Source organism: Tiliqua scincoides, chromosome 1 (genome assembly GCF_035046505.1).
Source record: "Tiliqua scincoides isolate rTilSci1 chromosome 1, rTilSci1.hap2, whole genome shotgun sequence".
Taxonomy (NCBI): domain Eukaryota; kingdom Metazoa; phylum Chordata; class Lepidosauria; order Squamata; family Scincidae; genus Tiliqua; species Tiliqua scincoides.
In genome coordinates this window covers 271,463,217-271,479,824 of record NC_089821.1, presented here as the reverse complement: position 1 = coordinate 271,479,824, position 16,608 = coordinate 271,463,217, and the positions used below count along the sequence as shown (strand labels likewise).

Sequence of the window (16,608 nt, the reverse complement as noted above, 5' to 3'; positions counted from 1 at the left end):
GTCTCCAGTTTCAAGGGCACCAGACTGCAGTACCTGCATGCTAGACTCTAGCTACCAGCTACAATATTCCATAAGGTGCTCCCGAGGGCCAATCCCTGTCTTCCAGGCCCTATCAATAACAAGCCTCAGAACTGACTCCTGGATCTCAGCTACTTGTCTGAAGTGCTGAAACAGAGAAGATGTTTGAGAACACCCATCTAGTCTAAGCACATGCCCTAACTTTGGCTTTGTATAGTGTGCGTCCTAAGCTGTGTATATCTGAAATTAAAACCAAAATTCTATATTGTGTGTTATATGGTAAATATTTTATTTCTCTTTCTTTCCTTTAATTAAAGGCATGCAGGAGACAGACATCCAAATATATGTGTTTGTTGCTAGGTTGCCTGACTAAAGGGCAAAGAGTCAGACTAAGAACATGATTATTTAGAGAGCTGATGGCAAAACGCCACAGATCCACAAGCGAGGAAGGTCACATTTTTCATTTGAATTATGTAAGCATTTCCCGCCTTAATTGATGTATATAATTCAATGTTCCAGAATTGACTAAAGACATGCTTAAATTTAATGGAGTTTTCATGTGGACTCACCTCCCTGCATTACAATCTCTGAGCATGAACTGGAGGTTGTCCATGACTTTGTGTACCTTGGCTCAACGATCTCCGACACACATTCTCTCGATACCGAGCTAAACAAGCGCATCGGTAAAGCAGCTACCACGTTTTCCAGACTCACAAAGAGAGTCTGGTCCAACAAGAAGCTGACGGAACATACCAAGATCCAGGTCTACAGAGCTTGCGTCCTGAGTACACTTCTGTACTGCAGCGAGTCATGGACTCTTCGCTCACAACAGGAGAGGAAACTGAGCGCTTTCCACATGCGCTGCCTCCGACGCATCCTCGGCATCACCTGGCAGGACAAAGTTCCAAACAACACAGTCCTGGAACGTGCTGGAATCCCTAGCATGTATTCACTGCTGAAACAGAGACGCCTGCGTTGGCTTGGTCATGTCGTGAGAATGGATGATGGCCGGATCCCAAAGGATCTCCTCTATGGTGAACTCGTGCAAGGAAAGCGCCCTACAGGTAGACCACAGCTGCGATACAAGGACATCTGCAAGAGGGATCTGAAGGCCTTAGGGATGGACCTCAACAAGTGGGAAACCCTGGCCTCTGAGCGGCCCGCTTGGAGGCAGGCTGTGCAGCATGGCCTTTCCCAGTTTGAAGAGACACTTTGCCAACAGTCTGAGGCTAAGAGGCAAAGAAGGAAGGCCCATAGCCAGGGAGACAGAGCAGGGACAGACTGCACTTGCTCCCGGTGTGGAAGGGATTGTCACTCCCGGATTGGCCTTTTCAGCCACACTAGACGCTGTGCCAGAACCACCTTTCAGAGCGCGATACCATAGTCTTTCGAGACTGAAGGTTGCCAATACAATGTGTTCAAAATGTAGATGAAACTTTCCAGTTCCAAATTCTGTTGGAACAGTATATTTAGTGTCTTATGACCATAGTCACCTCCCTGGACTCCTAAGCTTTGAAAAACAATTTCTGTAAAATAACAGAAAGCATTCTCACCTCCAGCCCCATGACTGAGTTCCAATTTAGGAAGGATTTAATGGCCCTCCAACTAACTACCATAACTTTAGCAAAGACAGAACATAGCAGGAGTTCTCTACCAGCAGCACAGGCTCCCCTAATTGAATCACCCCACCTAAGACTCTCATAGGAGTCTATGGGCTGAACAACTCTAAACAATATAGCTTCATGTTATTTGCTTCCCGATCTGCTGCACAATGTTCTGCTTTGCTGTCTGTGAAGCATTAATCTGCTGGTGCTGCATCCAGTCATCCCCATTCCAGCCTCCATCTGAGAACCACGGTGCCAGCCAGCACCCAGGACAGCAACTCCCTTCCTTTCAAGCTCTTTCGCCCTGTCTCTCCCGTCTCTCCCAGCACAACCGATGCAGCTGATCTGACCTCCCTTCCCAAGAAAACAGCTTGGCTCCCTTGTCCTGCTCCCTTCAAGGTTGCTGACTCATTGCTTACTACAGCTTGCTCCATAGCCCTCTTTGGATCAGGAAGGTTCATGTGGCTGGCACTCTTGCTGCCTTGGTCCCTGCAATGCAACACTCTCAAGCCTTGCAGAGTAAGAATAGCCTTACAAAAGATTCACCAAGTCCCCACTATTTTTTCTCACATTTCTCTTGTATGAATTTATGTTCACTACACGCCTAGTGTCTGTTGCTTTTGTCTCTGTCTGTGACTACTGTCCGCTCAAGACTTCTTCCCAAATAAATCCCTGTAGCCCAGAGATTTTCAACCTTTTTCAACTCATGACACACTGGCAAGGTATTAAAATGGTCAAGGCACACCATCAGTTTTTTGACAATTGACAAGGCGCACTGTGCTGTCAATGGGGGGCTCACATCCCCAATGGCCCTACTAATAAATGACCCTCTCCCAAATTCCCGCAGCACACCTGGGAACTATTTGCAGCACACCAGTGTGCCACGGCACAGTGGTTGAAAATGGCTGCTGTAGCCAATCCACCAAGGAACCCAAACAAGGACTAATAGCCACATAAGAACAAGGCAATATTCCCTTTTGGAGGCTTGTGCCAGTGGTTACAGGTGTTTATTCAGTGGGAGAGTATAGCTCCCCTGCTGCAAGTGGTTGAAGTACATTCACAGTTGGTTTCTAGGTTCACCTCTTGCCTATAGCCCTCGGCTCAGGCTAGAGAACCTCCACTAAATTCTGCCTTTTTGCTGTTACTTGAACTGCCTAAAATATTCTCCCTTCTTGCCCACTGAACCCCCCCCCCACCACTCTTCCTCTTTTCTCTCTCCTTTTCTGCACCCCAAAATCTTTGTTTCATCCTCCTAGATTCATCTGGGAAGTCCATCTAATCTCCCAAGGTCCCTTTTCGTTTCCCACACATTTTCCTCCCCTTTACTCTCACCCTTCTTCTAAGGGAAATTGTCAGTCCAGATGGGCCATAAGCAGGTGGATTGTCCAAACCAGGCAGAAGTCAAGATCCAAGATAGCAAGCAGGGGCAGGGAACAGGAAATTAGACAATGAATGTCCTAACACCAAGTTGGTGAGATGGAGAATAAATCTCTGGGGTTGGGGGTTTCATAGGGCCTTGCAGGCAGGGACTAGTCATTGGGTCAGTTGACAGTGTGCTCAGGCAGGCTAGATAGCACTACCAAAGCACACAGAACAATCTGCCAGATTTGTGGTGGGAAACTCATAGATCTTCTGGTCCCTTGTGGGAGGAGGGGGTTCAGAGTCTTGATCCCACAAAATCTCAGATGGCTCACCAAGCTACATCCCTGGTACTGCCCAAGCACCCTCTGACAACCATTCCTATCTTGGAATCAGGACACCAAATAAACTAAGGGCTCATTATATAAACCAAATAAACTATGACTTGTTACATAAAATGCTACATGATCTTGGCAGAAAAACGCATTTCTACCAGAGTAATTGCCTCTAATCAGCCTTACGCAACTGTAATTAGAATTTCTTTGATTTATTGTATTCCATTTCCCCAGCATTACACGATACTGTCGACTTCCTTCCCCATACTAGACTAACAAGTCTCCACCCTCTGCCCCTGGCACATGGCCATATTTCTTAGCTTCCCACTTACTTTTACCTCTCCAAATCCCACAGGCTCACAAGAGTTCATGGTATTTTAAAAATGTGTTGTAAGTTATTAAAAATGACACATATAAATCTATGAACACTAAAACGACTACAGGCAGTGGAAGAGGAAAGGCGCAACTATACAAGCTTTCAAAGTGTATGTACTTATTAAATGCAATTAAAATGTGCTCAAAGGATGGATTTGCACAGCTGTAATTTGTCATACAAGGGTTATTAAAAAAATATCTATAATGCAAGACCATAGAATGTGACTGTAGCTAAGTGGCAGAATACATGCTTTACATGAAGGATGCCCAAGTTCAGATCCTGGAATCTCTAAGCAAGACTGGAAAAGACCCCTCTCTGAAACTCTTGACAGCTACTACCAATCAGTGTAGACAGTACTGAACTAGATGAACCAATGATCTGAGTCCGTATTTGGTAGATTACTATTTTCATATGCAGTGGAAAAGCTATGAAGTGGAAAGTCTTGGCAACAGCACCCCCCTCCAGTATGAGAATAATAATAGGAGTGTTAAGCATTGCTGAGATCACATATGTGAGGTGCTTTGAAAGCTGGAAAGCACTATATAAGAATATAAGAAGAGCCACGCTGGATCAGGCCAAAGGCCTATCTAGTCCAGCTTCCTGTATCTCACAGTGGCCCACCAAATGCCCCAGGGAGCACACAAGACAACAGACACAACCTGCGGCCAGGTGCCCTCCCCTGCATCTGGCAGTCAGAGGCAGCCTGCCTCTAAAACCAATAGCTTGCACATACCTACTATGACTTGTAACCCGTAATGAACTTCTCCTCCAGAAATTTGTCCAATCCCCTCTTAATGGCATTCAGGCAAGATGCCATTAACTACTTCTTGTGGCAAAGAGTTCCACAAACTAATTACACACTGGGTAAAGAAACATTTTCTTCTGTCTGTCCTAACTCTCCCAACACACAACTTTCGTGGATGTCCCCGGTTCTGGTGTTATGGAAGAAGGAAAAGAGCATCTCTCTATCCACTCTGTCCATCCCCTGCATGATTTTGTATGTCTCAATCATGTCCCCCCTCAGGCACCTCTTTTCTAGACTGAAGAGGCCCAAATGCTGTAGCCTTTCCTCATAAGGAAGGTGCCCCAGCCCAGTAATCATTTTTGTTGCTCTCTTTTGCACCTTTTCCATTTCCACTATATCCTTTTTGAGATGTGGCAACCAGAACTGGACGCAATACTCCAGGTGTGGCCTAAGTATTTATTTATTTAGTGTTTATTTACTTAATATATTATTATTTATTAAGTAAGTATATAAACGCTAAGTATATAAAGTATTTTTGTTGGCATCCTTCAGTCTCGGAAGACTATGGTATCACGCTCTGAATGGTGGTTCTGGAACAGAGTGTCCTCTCCAGTGCGCAAAGCCTGGGTAAAGTAGATATGGAGGATAGACTGTTTCCCATGCAGCAAATCCCCCCTCTCCACGTCGCTGAAATGGTCCAATGGAAAGGCAGAGGCCAATACAGTTGGTTCCAGCGGAGTCACAGGAGTTGCCAGAACGTGACTGTGTTCAGCCATGAACTGCCTCAGGGACTCCGGCTCCGGATTTTGCCTCGAGGTTGGCTCCTGAAGCCTTTTCCATAACTGGATGTAGCCACAAGGCAGTGGAGGTTTGGGATCAGAATTTTCCTTCTCTCAGATGAGCTGCCTTTCCAGGCTAACGAGTTCCATCTACCCGGTGGCTGTTTAGTCGCCTCTTACGACAAGTACAGCCAAACTGAGGGATTCTTATCCCCAGCCCCAGGGGATATAAAGTATATAAAGTATATATATAAAGTATATAAGCTAAGTAAGTATATAAACACTAAGTATTTATTATTTCAATGATCATTGTTACTCCTAGGTTTGTCATCTGCACTCAACACAAACAGGCATATTCAAAAGGCAATTTCTAGTAGCATGCACAGATATATCACACCACTGAAGAAGCAGTAAGCCTGCTAAGCTGCAAGAGGGCTGAGACAGTCAAGCTGCCAGACTTCTAGCTCAGATTAATCAGTCATTTGCACTTACAAAACTTGCAGCCCAATCCACTGCAACTCCCAGTGTGATTATGCAGCAGTGCCAATGCAGTGTCCACTGAATCCGCGAGGGAGTTTCAGTCTTGGAAGGCCTCCACAGGGTAAAGGAACATTTGTTCACCTGCTTTGGGGTAAGCCTCTGTGGGCATGGTGGATCAACACAGACCTGGAGTATTGCTGGTACAAGTCCACATTAACATAAGAACATAAGAACAGCCCCACTGGATCAGGCCATAGGCCCATCTAGTCCAGCTTCCTGTATCTCACAGCGGCCCGCCAAATGCCCCAGGGAGCACACCAGATAACAAGAGACTTCATTCTGGTGCTCTCCCTTGCATCTGGCATTCTGACATAGCCCATCTCTAAAATCAGGAGGTTGCGCATACACATCATGGCTTGTACCCCGTAATGGATTTTTCCTCCAGAAACTTGTCCAATCCCCTTTTAAAGGCATCCAGGCCAGACGCCATCACCACATCCTGTGGCAAGGAGTTCTACAGACCAACCACATGCTGAGTAAAGAAATATTTTCTTTTGTCTGTTCTAACTCTCCCAACACTCAATTTTAGTGGATGTCCCCCGGTTCAAGAGCATCTCTCTATCCACTTTGTTCATCCCTTGCATAATTTTGTATGTCTCAGCCATGTCCCCCCTCAGGCGTCTCTTTTCTAGGCTGAAGAGGCCCAAACGCCATAGCCTTTCCTCATAAGGAAGGTGCCCCAGTCCCGTAATCATCTTAGTTGCTCTCTTTTGCACCTTTTCCATTTCCACTATGTCCTTTTTGAGATGTGGCGACCAGAACTGGACACAATATTCCAGGTGTGATCTTACCATCGATTTGTACAATGGCATTATAATAGTAGCTGTTTTGTTCTCAATACCTTTTCTAATGATCCCAAGCATAGAATTGGCCTTCTTCACTGCCATCGAACATTCGGTCGACACTTTCATTGACCTGTCCACCACCACCCCAAGATCTCTCTCCTGATCTGTCACAGACAGCTCAGAACCCATCAGCCTATTTGTGAAGTTTTGATTTTTTGCCCCAATGTGCATGACCTTACACTTACTGACACTGTGAATGTCAGTAACCTGTGAATCAGGCCTGGGAAGGAGCCACCAACCTGTCCCCTTCCCAGGTCCAATCCACCCTCCTTCCTGCCCTCCTTGCCACTCCTTTCCACCCACCCCTTGCCCCATTTCTCCCCCTCCCTGCCTCCTTCCTGCCCCTGTGCAGCCTTACCTGAGGCAGCTGGCTGCTTGCTTTTTATTAACTGTATAATTGAAGGCTGCCCTGAATACTTCCTTAGAAAAGCAGGGTACAAATAAATACAAACTCTGAAAGCTTTCTCAATCACCATTTCAACTGACTTTCCATCTGTTGTGTTGATTACAACTAGCCAATGGTGTTCTGTTCAAAACACAGCTATGCACCATTCTGGTTCTCAAGCATCTGGGCACATTCTTAATACATTAAGCCTGCACAGTGTTCGGATGCTGCCTCTATGATAATGTGTGTTTTTGGCTTCAAAGTCAGCATGGTAAGATGAATACATACAATGTTTCTATAGGAACAACTTGGAACATTGTAGAGCACATACTTTTACAACGCTAAACATGTACATTCTTCAACTTTTCTATTCTGCAGTGCTGCTCCATTGCCCCTGCTGCTACTTCCTATAACTCAGACGGCAACCCCATTTACACTTTCTTGAGAGTAAACCCCACTGAAGAAAATGGGACTTCTGAGTAGAGAAGCATAGGATTGTGCTCTCAGACTTGGAATTCAGATTGACTCTTAGGCATGATTTAGCTTACTGACAGCTTGAGAGTGTCCTGTGTAGAGGTAAGTACGTAGAAACAGATTGCATCCACTTTGAAGATGCAGCCTTTTCATCAGAAATCCACATGCCCTGGCCTGCAAAGTCATCAGCAATCACTCCAGCACCTCAATTCACTAAACACCTCACCTCACCTCACCAAACACCTCAGCAAGCCCAACCCTACCTTGACTAGGGTTCTCCTTGGTCCTTGAGCCAAGAAGAAGCAAAAACCACAATAGCACATGGGTTGGTTGTACATACAACCTCATTTTACTAGCCTTTAAGAAACTGAAAGCACCTGCATAGCAAGGGAAGGGTGGAGGCCATAAGATTTCCTGGCAAATGTAGCTTTCATCTACACTCCTCCTTCTCTGAAGGGGCTTGGCAGGTCATAGGGAGTTTAAATGGGTTTCAGGAGGTCCCAGCACTAGCATCAGATCTTTGTCAGGCCCCTGCTCCTCACCCTAGCCAGGTGAGCTTCAGTTGGACATACTCAGAATTCACAGATGAGAATTACTTATTTGCCCTCAAGGAGGAATCACTTGACCTTCTGAGGACTCCAGCAGCAAATTAGGCATCAGACAAAACATTTTTGTTTCTTTTGGCACATCTAAAGAGAATCCTGTTTCATTGAAAATCTGAACAAAGTCTGCGTGATCCCAGAGAAGCACTTCAGTATCTTCCCACACAACTTGGCAAGGCCACTACTTGTTAAATTGCAAAAGCATTTTAACCAAACTTGACACGTTAGTGAAGCTAATGCACACTGAAGAAACAGCATACTTACATCTCATTTACATTCTCTTCTGGACCCTGAAGTTGGCCGGCAACCGTCCCTTGTCTGGTATTTTTAACCCAGCCAACTACTCCTGTCCTCCTAGCTTTTTCCTCTGTGTACTGGTTTGGAAAAAAACAAAGAAACAGAACAGGAAATACACAAAATTTATTCAGTACCCAAAACAGCTGAGCTGCAAAACCTCCACTTCATTTTTATGGTTTCCTTCCTTACGATCCACTTTCTTCCACAGTGGTTGCATTAAGAGGCGACAACAAGCATAAGCAGCCATGGGTTTGCTCCTTCCCTTATTGTTTGTTCCATACTCAATGGGAGAGTCCATTTTTGGTTTGTTGAAAGCCACTGTTTACAGTTTCATCCAAACCTAGCAAAGAATGGTTTGAACAACCTGGAGTTCAAAACCATAGTTTGAATCTAGTTTAGGATCTTAGTAGGTGCACAAACAATGGTTTGTACAAATCATTTTTGCTGGGTTCCATAAAAGCGGCAAACTGTTGTGTGCTGCAAATCAGAAACAAAAACTTATGTCTTGCTTTTGGAAAGACAAAAGAGCCTGCAAGCCCAAGGCTGCTTGTGCTTAAAGATCAAACCACTGTTTTATGCCTGAATGCAGCCAATTTTAAACTTAGCAGTGAAAATAGCCTCTTATTCTAGGGGTGAGGTGGGTGATATATATTTCCTGTTTTTACTATTTGATAACATCACCTGCTCCAGATTCTAGATAGGACAACAGATGATACACAGCATGCACTGATAGATTTCCACAATATTTGTATCAAATGCTTTATTGCCAACTCATAAATATTCCAGGTTCTTATGACACGTAACATATAACATGGCCCTCAGTTAAAGACATCACAGAATATATATATATATATACCAGTGGTTCCCAACTTTTAGGAGCCCATGTATCACTGAAGCAAAAATTGGAATATCGTGGACCACATACAATAACCCCCCACCCCTAGCCACAAAAAATACAATTAAATTTGTAATACAGACAGTTTATTAGAGATTTATTATCTATAGAGAAGATTTGGGGTTGCTGCTTTTGTTGCCGGCTGCGGCTAGTCTGTTCTCCAGGCTTTCTGATGGTTCGTGGGGAAGCATCTCCCAAGTGAGTGCTCCCCCACAGACTATCAGAGGAGAACAGACTGCTGCAACCTCAGCTGACACTTCAGGTTCTTGAGAAAGTGCTTCCCACAGACTCCCAGAGATTGCAGAGAACAGACCACCCACAGCCTCAGCTGACACTTCAGTCCCTCACTGGTGATCTGTGGGGGAGCACTTGCTTGGTGAGATGCTAGAAGTGATAGAAGGCAACCTTTTTTTCCTGAAAACTCACGGACCACTTCTCAGGGTCTCACACTACCTGTGGACCACAAACCATGGGTTGGGAACCAGTGATATATACAATTACCTAACCTCAGTGAGAACTAATTGTGGGTAGCTGTTCTCATACACAAGGACTGTAGCTATTAATTCTTGTTTCCTAACAGCACCCTGCTGAGTTGGGAACTATTTGGAGCAGCACACAGTGAAGCTGATCACTCTAAGCTTACAAAATCATTGTCAGAGGTTTCATTCTTATCTAGCTCTGATTCCTATCTTCCCTCTCTCCCATAGCCTTCCCATAGTAACTAAAAACTGCTTTGAATGAAATATTATTACATTTATATTCCACCTTTTTCCATCCCAAGGCAGTACAAATGGAACTCCCATGCAGTTTCCCATTCAGACACTAACCAAAAGCAGGCTTGTGTAGCTTCAGGAAAGTTGTTGAATCATGGGTTTTCAGGTTGTGCCCTGGGACCCATCAGAGTGCTTGAAAGGTGTAGATGGGCAAACACAGGCCATGCAACAGACTTCAAAGTAATGCAGGGAACAAGAACTGCAAGTGAATTTGCTCATCCTTTTTTATGTCAATGTACGTACATATACCATAATGTATTATCACAGCACTTTCTCCACAAAGAGGCATTCTGGATGGCTAACTTAAGCATGTAACAGGAGCTCAGAAGGATCAGACCAGGGATGCCCAAACCCCGGCCCTGGGGCCATTTTCGGCCCTCGAGGACTCCCAATCCGGCCCACGGGGAGCACCCAGTCTTCAATGAGAATCTGGCCCTCCGGAGACTTGCTGGAGCCCGTGCTGACCTGATACAACTGCTCTCAGCGTGACGGCCAACAGTTCCGGCCTCTCACGTGAGCTGTGGGATGAGGACTCCTCCACTGCTTGCTGTTTCACGTCTGTGATGCAGCAGTGGCAGCAAAGGAAAGACTGGTCTTGCTTTATGCAAAGCATTTTATAGGCCTTGAGCTGTTGCAAGACCTTCATTCATTCATATCTCTAATATATTCATTTATGTAGATTTATTCAAATTTGAAGTGTAAATTAATTCTTTTTTCCCCCGGCCCCCAACTTAGTGTCAGAGAGATGATGTGGCCCTCCTGCCAAAAAGTTTGGGCACCCCTGGATCAGACCAAACTTTCATCCCATCTAGTACTCCTGTTTCCACAATAGCCTACTTCAAGAAGCCCACAAACTAAGTGCGAAAGCTGTTGTGCCCCCATTTCCCTTGTAACTAATATTCACAGACATATTGCTTTTGACCTCCCACAGACAGACCAAAAATGTAGATAAACATGTTCATGGTCTACCAATGGTTATTAGTCAGGCCTCTCCATGGTAAAATTCTTTCCTCCTAGGGACTCATCAATGCAAAGACTGACCATCTTCCAGAAATAGTGCAAGAAATTTGCATTTGATTTTTGGTAAGCAGAGCTAGGGAAGGATGGGGTAAGAAGAAGCTCTAATTTTTATAATGGGGAAGTTATATTTGGCTCCCCTGCTGGTGCTAATCTAAAATTTTGAGTTCTTAAAATATACTATGCTTGTGTCTTTATTGTTAATGTGGGCCACCTAGGATCAAAATAAATAAATAAATTGAAATATATAATACAAATTTTAGGACATTTGTCTGCCTCAAGAGGTTGTTTGGAATACCATCTGAAGTTCTCAGGTAACACAGCAGAAAAGGGAAGCTGCACAAACCATGGTTTGCCTCTATATCTGGAACATAAATAATATATGACTATTAATGCAAATATATATATATATGTTTCTACTCCCAATAGCTACAGGTTCAAGATTTTCCATATCTGAGGATCGTAGCTCAGGATGTGGTTGTTGATGAAGCAGCAGTCGTCTACATCTCACAAACAGCAATTGGGGTAATAAACCTGTGTTTTGGACAGTACTACTTGGGACAGTACTACTTTAAACTGCAAGGGGGGGGGGGTCAAATTTTCTTCAATATTAAAAAAAACAACAAACCCTGAAGCTAGAAAACTGGATGGATGGGGAAAAGGTTCCTAGCATGCAAGTTTCTATGCCTATGAAAGTTCTCCCCTGCCATGAGGAAATGTTATATCATGCAAACTCCCAGTTGCAATCTGAAGTGGTTCAAGCCAGAAATATTTACCACCTCTGCTGCTGTTTCTGTCTTCATTGCATTTATATGTCTCCTTTCTGCCTAAGCATTCAAGAAGGTTCACAGTCTGAAATAATAGTTTATAATTTAATAGGTATGATACAAAAGGGAAAAGGAGCAGGACAGGTGGGAAAAATAAGCAAACTCAGGTACTATTGCGACTACACAAAACACTTCTGGGAGGGGAGAAGCCAAGTGGTACATAATCCCCGCTAAGCTGATGGTGTGAAGTTATTTCATCTGTTAGCAGGAGGCCTTATGTTAGGGTTTCCCTGGGCACATTTTTTTCAGTTTTTATTATGAAACAGCTCAAAAATAACTATATATTGGCTAGGATCCTGAGAACTACTTTAGGCATGACCAACAATTTGCATAGCAAGATTTTTCCTTTCAACAACAGGTGCCCTTCGCACACTGTTTAGAAATGCATTTTAGTTTCAGAAAGAGCTTGTGGACTGCTGTACAAGAGACACAATGTTTGATGTCTCCTTGGCCACACAGAACAATTTGCCCAGTTCTCTGGATTCCACTGGAAAGATACATATTATTTTTGCTTCCCCTTTCAGAAAAGCAAATCATTTCATTTTCAAAAAGTTTTCCTAATGAACATCCAGATCTTAGGGAAGAGACTAGGTGGGATCTGAGTTATGAAGAGACTCACTGTTCCCAAGCACCTACAATTTCACATATACCACTAAAAAGATAGCAGTGTTCTAAAAAGGAGCTCCTCTACATTCCCAAATTACAAGACATTAAATAATAAATTTACACAGCTTGTGTTGTCTTCAAGTGCTTTGTATTTTAACAGGAAAATGACTCCATACAATGTATTTACAACAGAACCTGATTTCATGAACTAATTGAGGATAGAGGAGTTCATAAAATAAAGTTCATAAAAGTTCAGCTAAAATTCAGCTACAGATTACAGGAGGTACAGTGTTCAGTCAAAAAAAACAACAACAGTGTTTGTTGATTTTTCAGTGATATGGTACATAATCAACACCACCAAGTCTCAGACTGCCATTGTGCCAAATGCTTGGACTATCTCTGGAAATAAGTTGTTTAGCCTTTTACAGTTGCCCAAAGTTCTGGTTTTCGCTTTTACTTGAGAGAACTGGCGATCTTCTTTGCAGCCAAATCTCTCAGGCTTTTCAAAAATAGCAGTTGCACTACGTCACTTTCTTCTTGATCTTCCAGCCACTGCAGAGCAATTTCTAAAGCATTGTAGGCTTCCGCATGGGACGGGCCAGGAACAACTACAGTGTTGTAAACACTCTCAGCATCCGAGTCCTCCTCTGTTTTGAAATCTGTAAACTCTTGCTTGAGGCACTGAGTAGCTGGCTGTTCGGCTGTCAGTTTCTCATGATGAATGCCAAGGTGGTGAATCCCATGGCGAGACTTGAATCGTGCCAGCCATCCTGAGCTAGCCTTGAAGTCAGGATTACCATTCAATTTCCTGTTCATTTCCAAAGCCTTTTCGCACAGAAGTGGACCCGAGACTGGTTCTCCAAGACTTCTCATGTGGGAAAACCAAGCAAAAAGAGCATCTTCTAATGTAGAGTTCTTTGCACATTTCATTGTTTTCCGCTTTTTCTTTCCATTTTCACTGCCCATTGTTGAGACAAAATGCAGGAGGGTGTCTTTGTTTTTCTTTAGCTGAGAAATTGTGGATTTCCCTATTCCAAACTCCTCCGCCAGTACTGTTGCCGTTTCACCTTTCTCCAACCTTTCAACAATCTCTATTTTGCTTTGGAAAGTGAGTACAGTTCGCTTACGTTTCTTGGTCATCGTGAAAAATGGTGCGTTGCTCATACGTAATCTTTCCATGCTGTATGCTCTGGAGTGTGGACCACAGGGAGATCAATGCACCCAAACACTTAAGTCCATGTGGCCTTTGCACAATACTTAAGTTCACAGACATGCACCTTGCTTTTTTTCTGGTCTGGCTGAATGAGACAGCTCATAGATTTAATTATTCATACCAAGAGTGTACAGAAAATTAGAGCTCAACTGCACTGCAAAAATGGTCTCTGTTAAAACACACACCATAAACACACAATACTTAACTGTCCAGGATAGCACTGAAAACGTGGTATTGAAGACTCTTGGAGTCTCTGCATTATTATTTTTATTGTCAATAATATTGTACAGTAGTGATGCAAAAGTGAGGTACTTCATGTTTCCTTACCAGTCTGAAACACACACCTAGGGAGGAATAAAAAGAAAATTAAAACAAATGGTTTGCTCAAACTATCACAGCAACATTTTATTAACAGGGTGTCTCAATATATATACACACACGCACACACACACATTTTAATGAGCTCCAATTAATACATACTTCATTGCAGAATGCCTGCAACACTCAAACATCTGGTAAGCAATTGAAGAGACGTGGAACCATCCCAGCACACACATTGGTGGATGTCTGCAGATTCCTTAGGGCCCAATCCTATTCAATTTTCCAGTGCCAGTGCAGTTGTGCCAGTGGGATGTACACTGCATCCTGTGGCTAGCAGGCATTCACAGAGGCCTCCTCAAGGTATGGAAACATTTGTTCCCCTGCCCTGGGGCTGCACTGAGGTTACACCGGTGCTGAAAAGTTGGATAGGATTGTGCCCTTAGTCAACAGCATAGATTCCAATGAGGAACATTTCATGATATGAGGAACAATATCAGCAGAGTATAGATTCCAATGAGGAACATTTCAAGCACATGGTCTAATTCATTTAACTAATTAAGGGTGCAATCCTAATCCCTTATGTCAGTGCTTTCCCGCACTGACATAAGGGCAATGCAGCTCTGAGGTAAGGGAATAAACAAACGCTTGCTGCTTCCCGCCTCAGCTCCTCCTCAGAGTCCTCTGCCCAAGGCAGCAAAGCAGGCGCTTTCTAGGTGGCGTGCACGGGAGTGCAGCGTTCCCAGTCATGTTGTCCACCCACCTTGAGGACCACTTCGCCCCCCCTCCATCCCGGCCCTGATCACAACTAGGTCTTATTTTCGGGGTAGGTCTAAAATTTCAGCAATTCTCAAAAAACACACTAGGTCTTATTTTCAGGGTAGGTCTTATTTTCGGGGAAACACGGTATATTTCACTGTAAAAGTTTTGTATTGGTTTTAAGTGACTTTTTAAATCTCTTTTTTGGCAATATTTGAATTAACTATGGCTTTCATAAACTATTCTATGGGTTGCCAGGTCACACTGGCAGAGTATAAAATGTATTCAGTCAATCACCCATTTACAGCTGGACTGAACAGGGACTAAAGAGTTTCATTCCTAATAGTCTAGTCCTGGAACGTAAGTCACATAGAAATTTTGAGGTGGATGAGTTTTCTTCAGATCCTGTTAGGGCATACCTAAAGGAAGTGTAAAATCTGGCAGACCAGGCATAAGGTGGTAATCCTATGCACACTGTCCTGGGTGTAAGTCTCATTGGACACAATGGAACTTAGTTCTCAGTAGACATGCATAGGATTATACTATACAGAATGCCAAAAACAAAATTGCATCCTAAGGGTTACCGTCCCTCCTCCAATACAGCTTTCTCTGTGACCTGTTTCAGAGACTCCATGTCATATGAGGAAAGCAGAACTAATTCAGACAATAAGTTTGTTTTACAGTGAAATTCATTGTAGGCTTCTGGTTGCTGGGTCACCATAGTAACAAAAAACCATAAGCAAACGCAGAATTACACCAACTATGCTAGAAAACCTGGTGTGCTCCCTGGGGCATTTGGTGGGCCGCTGTGAGATACAGGAAGCTGGACTAGATGGGCCTATGGCCTGATCCAGTGGGGCTGTTCTTATGTTCTTATGTTCTTATGTAAAACCACCTTGAATCAAAAGCCTGTATGGATAATATAAAAATACCAAGGTGGCTGCAGAAATTTGAGAAATTCAGAAAGCACAGTCCAGTCAAATTTCACTACTTTGGGGGCCCATTCTTTTCAGTAGGAAAGTAAGTATCCCTACAGTTGCAGCCTCAATCCAGAGAAGCTCTATTGAGAAGATATGACACAAGGTAACACATACATGCAGGATATACTCAATCCAAAACTGAGCACATTCAAATCCCACTGATTTCAGAAAAAGGTTATGGCTGCATTCTTATACATGCTTACCTGAGAGTAAGCTCAACTGAATACATGTCTTATCTCTGAATAAGCATGTGCAGGATTGCACTGTAAGTAGTTGATAACCCTTCCCCACTACTATTCTTAGGCTGCAATCCTAAGCACATTTACCTGGGAGTAAGCACCACTGAAGAAAATGGGACTCACTTCTAAGTAAATATGTACAAGACTGGGCTTTTAGTACCTGAATTCTTATTTTTATTTGTCTTAGAACTGTATTATTGTTCTGAAATGAATTTGCAATGTTTATTAAGTAGATTTGGTTTGTTGAAATAAATTTTATTTGAATGGTGTTGTTCCTGTATTTATTGTTATGAATTTAATAACTTGATTATATTGTTGATGTTTTTTATATGAATTGGGGCTTATTATCACACACTGACTGTTTTGATTGTTTGCTGTTATTAGTTGCTTTGGACCACCCTTAGGAGAGAAACAAGCATTACAAACATTAAAATCAAATCAATCAACCAACAGTGACTAATGAAGGCACTGTGGAGACAATGATGTAACATGTTTACTGCTTGGTCCTTAGATGTTCCTCCTGCAGCTGTTCCAACTGCTCTCTCTTCAAATTTGTGTATGCTGAGATCTTATGTCTCCCATTCCCGACCTCTGTCGGTCACTCTGTCCTTCCCTTCCTTCA

General features: G+C 43.4%; 1 protein-coding gene across 1 annotated transcript in view; it reads right to left on the bottom strand.

Annotated features, from left to right (window-relative positions):
* ACYP2 (acylphosphatase 2) overlaps positions 1-16,608 on the bottom strand; it is a 74,530-nt gene that overhangs the window by 56,198 nt on the left and 1,724 nt on the right. The window contains exons 2-3 of the mRNA XM_066625903.1: positions 14,018-14,034; positions 8,327-8,436 (exon numbers count right to left, since the gene is read on the bottom strand). Coding sequence (XP_066482000.1) covers positions 8,327-8,436; positions 14,018-14,034 — 127 coding nt within the window. The remainder of the gene's footprint in view (positions 1-8,326; positions 8,437-14,017; positions 14,035-16,608) is intronic.